Source organism: Corvus hawaiiensis, chromosome Z (assembly GCF_020740725.1).
Source record: "Corvus hawaiiensis isolate bCorHaw1 chromosome Z, bCorHaw1.pri.cur, whole genome shotgun sequence".
Lineage (NCBI taxonomy): Eukaryota > Metazoa > Chordata > Aves > Passeriformes > Corvidae > Corvus > Corvus hawaiiensis.
The window spans coordinates 3,418,232-3,427,491 of NC_063255.1; the positions used below are offsets into that span (position 1 = coordinate 3,418,232).

The following is a 9,260-nucleotide window of genomic DNA, read 5'->3' on the forward strand; positions in this document are numbered from 1 at the left end:
CTGTGGAAGTTTTGCTACACCAATTCTTCAGAGAAACTTTAAATACAAGGGTGCATGTCCAGAGAAGGTCAATGGAGGTGGGGGTGTTTAGCCAGGAAAAAAAGGCTCGGAAGAGGTGTTGGGGTCCCTTCCCCCCTGCCATGTGGTCCTGGGAGAGGGGCCCTGAGGGCACAGACACGGGGTTTCCCTGGCCCTGCTCAGCCTCGTTCCCCACTGGTTGTTTTGTGTTCCCCTGCGCGGGCAGAAGGACCCTCGGGTCCCGTGATTGAGCAGTTCCTCGGCAGAGCCCCGGCCATGCGGCTGGGGAAATAAACATCTCTGAAACATCTATCAAGAATCGGTCCATATATATTTCTTTACACGGGCCTTGTTGATTGATACGCGTGTTGCAGTTTCCCCATTGCAGCAAAGAGGGACTTCATAGCTTTTTGCAATTACCTGAAAGGAGGCTGTAGCCAGGTGTGAGTCGGTCTTTTCTCACAAGTAACAATACGAACAAGAGGAAATGGCCTAAAGTTGCACATGGGGAGGTTTCAATTGGATAGTAGAAACAATTTCTTTACCAAAAGGGCTGTCAAGCATTGAACAGGCTGCCTAGGGAAGTGGTTGAGCCACCATCCCTGCAGGGGACTGTGTAGATGTGGAACTTAGGGACACAGTTTAGCAGTGGACTTCGCAGTGTTGGGTTAATAATTGCACCTGTTGATCTTAGAGGTCTTTTCCAACATAAACTCCATGATTCTGTAGTAAGTCCATTTTTTGATACAATCCTAGTTTTTCATTTTAATCTTTGAAGATTTCTATAATCATTTCTATTTTCATGTCTTATTCCTTCCAATTTCCAGGTATATTTTCTGGATTGGAAAAAGTGACATGTATTTCCTAAAGTCTATGTATTAGCATCAAAGATACAGTATATTGTCAGAAAACAGAATCTACATATTGTATTTTTTTATAAATCTTTTGTAAGTGGATTTCTACTCACATACCTTCACCAGTATGTCCTTGACAACTTGATTGCTATCGTTGTGCACACTAATATAACTGGAAAACGTCTCTCCCAGAAATATATTTCTGTATTTCAGAAAAAAAAAAAAAGAAAACAAAATAGTTTTAGTAACTGTTATTAAAAAACCAGAACATTTCACTGAAACACTTCTAAGTTCACACACACACACAGTTGCCAGATCAAATCCTAGAAGAAAACTGGAATCTGCTCACCCATACTTCTAAAGTCATCCTTCTAAGACAAACAGCTTTAAAAGAAAATAAACAAATCAGAATTTCTTTTAGGTAAAAATCTGAGAGGAGTAAGAAGATGGCTTTCAGTACGCACAAAAATCACAGTAGTAAACTCTACTAGTGTAAGATGTGGTTTATAGTAGTGTATTACCTTAGAAATTCACCCACAGCTGCAAATCTCTTTCAACTTTCAATCCTTATTAGGTTCAATCCGGCTACAGACAAGAAACATCAGGAAGCATACATATATGTATTTCTAAATCAAGCCAGATATTATTTTTAAAATGACTGAACATCTCATTACAGAACAATGGTATTCAAATAGAAAGAGAAGTATGAATCCTAAACCAAATGAATCCTAAACCTCGCATATTACAGTTACAATCACTCATTCTTACCCAAAATTTTGAGGCAAAGTCAGCATTTCTCCTAACATCAAAGTTTCGGCACCCTTTACAGTAGAAGGATCATCTTTCATGAGCTGGTTAAATAGATTACCTGTAAAAATATCAAGGTGCTATTAATTAAATATTTGCTAGGTCTAAAGGTTTGTCTACATTTAAGTTAGACATTTAATCACTGACTCGGATGTATTTTATTTTAGATATATTTCTTTTACAATAAACTTGTTTAGGGATGAAATATACATCCATAGGCCTGCCTATAAGATATAACTTAACTTACAGGCACTTGTGTCCAATAATTTATTCAGTATATACATACTGAAGGGCACAATCCCAAAGGCATTTCCCAAATTAACACTGAATTTTAAGAGAAATTCCATCCATCTAAACCACATTACACAACAGAACTAATCAACCTCACTTACTTTCTTCCCCTGCTTGCTTTGTATTTCCATACAACTACAACCCTTCTTCTTGAATCTTTCCTTTGACTCTCTTATGTTTGACTTCTAGACTTCAACTATTTCTGGGAGACGACCCAGGGATTTCCAATTTATGATGGCATACCAAGCATAACACAATTCAAAACTGGTGATTCTTGCAATATTGTTTTTCTATAGAACATTTATTTATGTGCTGGTTCTAATTACCAGAGCCATTTCTCCAGATAAAAAAACCACAATAATGCTAATCTTTCTCCACTTACACATTTCTCTCACAGAACTGCCTCTCACTGTGTATGTCAATGGCTCAGACTTTGAGGTCACGTGCTTGAGTATTATCACCAATCTTTCAAAGATATAGGTCAAGAGCTATAGAGTGCACCTTGCTACTTTCTTTCAGTTATTGCCAAATCTAAAATACACTGTTTTTTCAGATTAGAGTCTATTGGAGGTCATGACTCCTCTAACACCTAAGTGTTAGATGGCCACAATGCTTAAATGTGGTAATACATACATAATAATCAGTCAGTAGAAAAGACTTACCTGGCAAATCTCTTTCTTCACAAGTCACCGGAATATTAGTGAATAAGGTAGGTTTGGTTAGCCTCATCACTGCAAAAATCAAAAAACAAACCATAGGTCAATCAAACAAGCATTTTAAATTGTTTTTTCCAAGTATAATTTTGCCTTGCTCTTCTTCCACAAAAAAAAAAAGCCCCAACAAACCACAACCACCAATTAAATCTTAGCCTGAAAAAGGATCACATGGCCTTTTACAATATAAGAAAAACTCCCTGCTATTCTGAGATCCAAGAACACTGGTAATGCCATTGCTCCCTCTTACTTTCTACCTCTGGTGAACTAACCTACTAATCTACTGCTTTCAACTTGATGTGCTAAAGGTCTTACACCTGCTACAGCGTTAAGTGCTTTGTGATCTCCAGGAGTGTACCAGTTTCATCTATTTGTGGACTTCTCCAGGTTAAGTGCCTGTCCTGTGATCCGTTTTGATCTAGAATGGGATATGATGACTCACACAGACCCTTTCAGTCAAACACCAGCCTAAAAGAAATTGCATTAACACCTTAACCTGTAACACATACACAAGGTAGAGTTACAAGACTAAAAGCCTACATTATTTATACCACTGCTTTTTCTGTAAGTCACAAACTTTAAACTCAAGCCAGCAAAACCATCACAAAAACCTCTCGAATATACTTACAACAAAACTATTTTACTCATACTGACAAAATCAAAATCATTGAGATTTTGCTATTAAAAAATCTCTAAGTAAGTGGTACTTTCAAAGGCTATTTTAACTCACACACAAAATTACATTATTTTTACTTATATGACAGACTTAAATGCTACTTCTTCAAAGAATTTCTCCCTCTTCAAATTAACCAAAGGCCCTAAACTTGTATATAGCTTATCATGAAGGATTCATATGAAACAAAATTGAGCATTTGTAATCTTAGGTGTTAATATGAATATGTAAAAACCGTTTTATTTCTTTGAAACTTAACAAACATTAAACCAACTAAAACTAAAAAATAAACTGAAAGGATTTCTCTTGATTGCAACAAGTTAACCAACACCCTTACACGGACACATGTATGGTGGGTTTATTTTTATTGTACTTTTGTACAGCTAATGTGTCCAGACAGCACTCACTCTTTCCACTGGTGTAAAGTATTCAATTACTTTAATATATATTTCGGTACAGTGGGCTGTATTGGTTCACAAGAACTTACACTACCATACAGCAGACCTATGCAAATAAGCATTGACACAAACAATTCTCACTTTTCACAAGAAAAAAAGATAATATATTCCCTTTGTTACAGTGAAAAGTTGAAAAACCAGGACCTTTGAAGACTTAGAACCATGAGGTATATTACACAAAACCCAAGATAAGCAAAATAGAGTGAATAGTGAACCACATTCAACATTGAAAATGAAGAAGAAAATATACTGAATTATACGCGCTTATGAATTAAGCATTCCTCGAACAGAACAAAATGAAAGCCCGGATTTCAGCTTCTACACTGGTGCTAACCAAGACTGCAGTAATCCTGTAGAGCAACCAAAAGTGGTGTTCACTCATTATAACAAGACAGTTACCAGCTGAGGTGCCCACAGCTAGCAGTGCACCTACCATTATTCACATATAAGCCAAGCCAAAGTAGCAGAAAGCTGGCAGCTACAGTGACAATAGTTGCTCTTTTTAGTAAAATATTTGTTTAGCTCTTTTGTCGGTATATCAAATTAATACAGTGTATTATTGGCATTACCTAATTTTATCCAAATTTACATTAAGCCTGTACAAACTAGTATTTGCTGACTGTTTCTAAAGAAAGAGTTACGTCATGACTCAGAAAATAAATACATCACAGAATGAAGTCAAAACAAACGATGTTAGCTATGTTATCGTATTTATTACGACTACTAACACGTTAGAAAATATATCATCTCTTCTAAGATCCTAGACAAAAAATACATTAAATAGAATTCAAATCACACTGCATTTTACTTCATCTTATCTTCCAAAATGCTCATGCACAAAGAAATTTTGTTACTATTAATGTTAAGCTCAGAAATATCATGTCAGTGAAAAGTTGGCTTTAAAACTAATAACAACCCTCAGTTGCTCTAGAAAGCATTTTGCATCAGTTTTGCTAAGCGGTCACATTAAATGTCACATACACCCCAAACATCAATGTAAGACATTTATGAATGTCTCAAAATTCAGTCAAAGCTTAAAAATACATGTCAATGACTCAAATGGAGCAATTTTAATCTAAAAAAAAAAAAGAAAATGTAATGCCTATAATAAAATATAATTATTCAACACAAGGATGTCATAAAAATATAAGTCTAATGGGCATTTACTTTGTTTTTACATGGAGGGATCTCTGTTATGCTTATGTGCACTTTGTTAGATTGTCATTAATGCCAGTTACATCAATCTACAAATATTAAACACTTGTTTTCCCCTTTTTCCAGATGCTACAGACCCTGACCTCCAGCTACAGCAGAACTATCTAGAATTAGTAGGAGTGCAAATGCATACCCTTGCAATTATATTGATCCCAGTTTAACTTCTCTACTGACCCTCCAAACACTCAATTGAGCAGGGACAGCATGACCTTGGAACACTTCATTCTTTCAAGAGAAAAAAAGTCATGCTGAACTCAGCCTTTTATGACCATAAAAGGCATTCAAATTCTCAAAGACAACAAACAAGAGGTTTCAGATACAAGTCTCACTTCTTATTTTCCTCACTTTTAGCTGGAAGCTAGTGTTTTCGTGTTCTTAAATATAGAGACAAAAGAACAGAAACACCAGGAAAAAAAAAATCTTATTATCAAAGGTGTAAACGAGCAATTATTAAGTTGTTCATTATTTTTCACCCCACAGCTTCCACTGAAGCTATCATTAATATTTCTGTGAAAATATAGCTATCATTGCTAAGACAGTGGATATATGCCACATAAAGTAAGTTTGTATTTCATGGGAGGGATATGCCTTCACTAAAAAAATTCAAACACTACTTTCAGGAAATAATCAGGTCTTGAAAGTCTTAACGTCAATTACAACTATTATAGCAATTATTACAACACACTTAAAAACATTTTTCCTTCTCCTAATTCCAAAGAAGCAGAGAGGACATACTTTGCTTAATTGAAAGCATAAATTTTATTATCTGGAATAGTCTGGAATTTTCACTTAAATATTTTCCTTTAGACCAGCAAGGTAGAGAAAAGCCATAAAATGCAGTACTAAGCCAAACAGAAACTTACTAATCTTAACAGAACCATAAGTCTTGAGGCAAAACAAAATTAAAATATATCATTATGGTTAGAAGACTGTAGCAAAGTAATACAAATAGTTTTCTTACCGTTAATTTATCAGCTGTTCTAAAGTCTATATATACTTAACTGCTTAAAAACTCTACTATTTCAGACAGTAATTTTATTATTAAACTATATCTAAAGTTATAAACTAAATATAATTCCATATTTATGTACAAGCAAATTCATTTTATCTGTAAGGCTTAGCTTTTCCCTAAGAATATTTCTAACATATTCACAGTATAATATATCACAGAAAATCCATATCTGTCCCACAGATCTTTGGATAGTAGCATTGCAAGATGGCAATTCATTCTGTTTAATGAGTCTATTCAATTTTATCCATATGTCCTCCAAATTCTGGTTTTTACAAATAGACTGTTCAATTGTCCACTTTGCTCTACAAAATGCATGCAGCTTTAGTCTTTCCAAATTATTTTGCAGCTCTTGAGATAAAGGATGAATCTTTTCTTTGAGTTTAGCACTAGGGAGAGAGACACTCCAAGACCTTTTCAATTTTTGTTTTCCATTAGGCGATGGTTCTCCTTGATAGTCCAAGTTAATTGCTCTGTGAACAGCCTGTGCTTGGATTAAAGTTGGACCATGTTTCATGCTAGAGTGAAACTCAAGGAGATTTTTTGTGCAGTCATAATCAGGAGATCCTGTAACATATTCTGAAGGTGTAGAAAGTTGTTTCAATTCTTCCACTTCCTCACAAGAAATAACAGGTGCTTGCTTTTTTGGTTTGAGGGGAAGTCTGTGTAAATCACTTGGAAACCAGGGTGCAAATCTTGGTAATTGGCGAATGGGAAACTCCTTCACTGCTGCTTCTGCAAATTTCTGCAGTTTTATTAGATCCCTCTGATGTGGTCGATAGTGCAAGACCACTTCCATGCTTCAACAGTAGGAATCCAGTGACTCTTAGGAAAACAGTCTCTTGATTAGGATTCTCATATCTAGACTGAAACATCTTTTTTACAAGAATTTCCTTGCCCCATGACGCAAAGATCAGTGGAAAACAGGACCTAAAGCAGAAGTATTATAAAATAATAAGATACTACCATATTAAGACAAACATTGCTAGGATATTTTTCAAGAAAGAAACAGGGAATAAAAATACGTGAGATATATATCAGAACGTTCTATTTTATCTAGGCTGAACATTAATGGCTGTATTCCATCATTACCAGTGTAACTTCAGTACACTGAACATTATCCACATGCACACTGTTTACTCAAAAGAGTCCCTTTCCAAGAGAATGCTTTTACTGTCACCATCTCATACCTGCCATCCATCACTATTCTTGTTATATTGTTGTGATGCATATTTAAAGACCCACAACTACTACTGCCTATTTTCTCAAATTTAGCAGACAATTTTTTTTTAAGTTCTCCTCCTACGTATCAGTATTTTAAGCCAGGGCACATTCTACTAGAAAACTAGAAAACACACGTGTTACAGAAACCCTTCCTGAAATAGTACTGACTAATACAGTAGTTTTTAAAGTAAAAAGTTAAAAGGGAAGTGCTCTAGGCAAATTAAAGCTGCCTGTTTCCATTTTGTATCAGAACTACACATCCAGTTTTAGCCTCAAAGCTTCCAAGCACAACACGCAACTATGCTTTAATCCTTAAGGAACTGATAACTTCTTAATTTATTAGACTTTTGGAATAACTAAACAACTTATTAAGTCCTCAAATGCTTTATACTTTCATACAAAGATTATATTAAAGACATGGGCATGGTGAAGGAAGAACTACAAACACTGTTATGAAATGTAAGTAAAATAGGCACAGTGTTGCTCTCCTATTTCCTATCCTTCTCCCCCTTCCCTTGCCCCTGCAAGAAATTTGCAATCATTTAAGGCTCCCTGATGGAGAGCAGTAACATACAATGATATTAAAATAGTAAAATCTAGAATTGCCACTGTCAAGATTTTGTTTAATACAGTCACAATGCAAATAAATCCTCACACCTTCCCCACTTCGGCAAAATCTATGGCCTGGACACTGCATCAAATTCAAAACAAACCCAAGGATTGCACTGGTTTCTTATAAAAGCAAAATGATCCACCATAAAGCTTTTTGCTTCGAATTAATTACTATCAAAATGCACTTGTCAGCTGACGATGTTTCATGTTCTCAGGCTTTTGACTTTATTGTGTGTGTTTATGTATTTGAAAAGAGCTTGTTGAGCTTTGAATTATGGTTAACAGATTTTACTATCACATGCAGACACCATTAAAAACTTTGTCCAGGAGAGTTTTAAAATGAGAAGATGGTCTCTGAAATTACTCATACCTGTAGTATTTTATCCATCTGGGCAGCCTCACTGATCTAGAATGCTTGCAGAGCTGAGATTCTAACCAGCTCCTCATTACGTGTACATAACTAGCAGCATTTATGATTCAGAAATGATCACGTTTCTTCACAGGGCTCTCTTGATTTCTACATTAATTTTGGAGGCATGCAACTGTATGCACAATTGTACACAGCTGTATTTTCACTATTTGCGATCCCTGAATCAAAGAGGTAAGCCTCGTAGTTGCACATTTAGCATGAGGTGAAAAGGGCAAAAACCATCCAAAAGGAAATCACGGAATGAATTTGGTTGGGAAAGACGTCTGAGATCATGGAATCCAACGTAAGACCGAACACCACCTTGTCAAATAGACCATGGCATCAAGTGCCACGTCCAGTCTTTCCTCAAACACTTTCCAGGACGGTGACTCCACCCTGGGCAGCCCATGCCAATGTCTAATCACCCTTCCTGTGAAGGAATCCCTCCTAGCGCACAACCTAAACCTCCCCTGACGCAGTTTAAGACTGTGTCCTCTCGTCCTGAAAAACAAACAAACAAAAGAGGCAGCAAAGGAATTTTAGCTAAACATCTTCTTGTAACTGAAGCCTTGTGCAAAGCACCGACACAGCCGGGCAGCCGCGCTTGAGCCCCTCACGCCAGGTGCACATCCTGCGGTGTGTGGGGCATGGTAGAACAGCCCCCACCGCTCCCTTAGCCCTCCGGCACCTCTCCCCGCGGGCCCCGAGCGCTGGGCCGCTCCCTGCTCCACGTCCTAAACTGGGGGAAGAAACACCCTCGGCTGCCGATCAGACACGCTGTTTCCCCACCGGATCAGGGCCGGGCGGGCGGGAACCGGCGGGGCCGCGCTGTCGGTACCTTTCAGAGCCAGCAAATGCTCCTGCTTGGGCTGGTTGACATCCATGGCCGTTACCGCGCGGGATGGCCGGCGCAGCGGGAGGAGCCACGCAGAGTGGGGCGGCAACGGGCACGGCCGTCCCAGACTGCAACGCGGCGG

General features: G+C 37.4%; 2 protein-coding genes across 6 annotated transcripts in view; both read right to left on the bottom strand.

Annotated features, from left to right (window-relative positions):
• The window catches only part of TRAPPC13 (trafficking protein particle complex subunit 13), a 29,091-nt gene extending 19,846 nt beyond the window's left edge, over positions 1 to 9,245 (bottom strand). For 3 of the 4 annotated variants that reach the window (XM_048290593.1, XM_048290591.1, XM_048290590.1), the window contains exons 1-4: positions 9,122 to 9,244; positions 2,633 to 2,701; positions 1,641 to 1,740; positions 990 to 1,074 (exon numbers count right to left, since the gene is read on the bottom strand). In XM_048290593.1, coding sequence (XP_048146550.1) covers positions 990 to 1,074; positions 1,641 to 1,740; positions 2,633 to 2,701; positions 9,122 to 9,167 — 300 coding nt within the window. In that variant the 5' untranslated portion in view covers positions 9,168 to 9,244. Of the gene's footprint in view, positions 1 to 989; positions 1,075 to 1,640; positions 1,741 to 2,632; positions 2,702 to 9,121 lie in introns of all 4 variants that reach the window. The other variant, XM_048290589.1, reaches the window with a different exon arrangement.
• On the bottom strand, positions 4,508 to 9,216 carry SHLD3 (shieldin complex subunit 3). Of its 2 annotated transcripts, none has more exons than XM_048290596.1 (2): positions 9,122 to 9,216; positions 4,508 to 6,968 (listed from the first exon to the last, which is right to left on the bottom strand). In XM_048290596.1, exon 2 carries the CDS (start codon positions 6,835 to 6,837, stop codon positions 6,088 to 6,090), a length of 750 nt encoding a protein of 249 aa, XP_048146553.1. In that variant the 5' UTR covers positions 6,838 to 6,968; positions 9,122 to 9,216; the 3' UTR covers positions 4,508 to 6,087. The 2 variants fall into 2 exon arrangements, with proteins under 2 accessions (XP_048146553.1, XP_048146554.1); XM_048290597.1 differs by lacking the exon at positions 9,122 to 9,216 and adding an exon at positions 8,245 to 9,079.
• Positions 9,246 to 9,260: the final 15 nt, after the last annotated feature.

Excerpts from the sequence above, each read along its gene's own strand:
- SHLD3 (XM_048290596.1), bottom strand. The coding sequence starts at position 6,837 with ATGGAAGTGGTCTTGCACTATCGACCACATCAGAGGGATCTAATAAAA.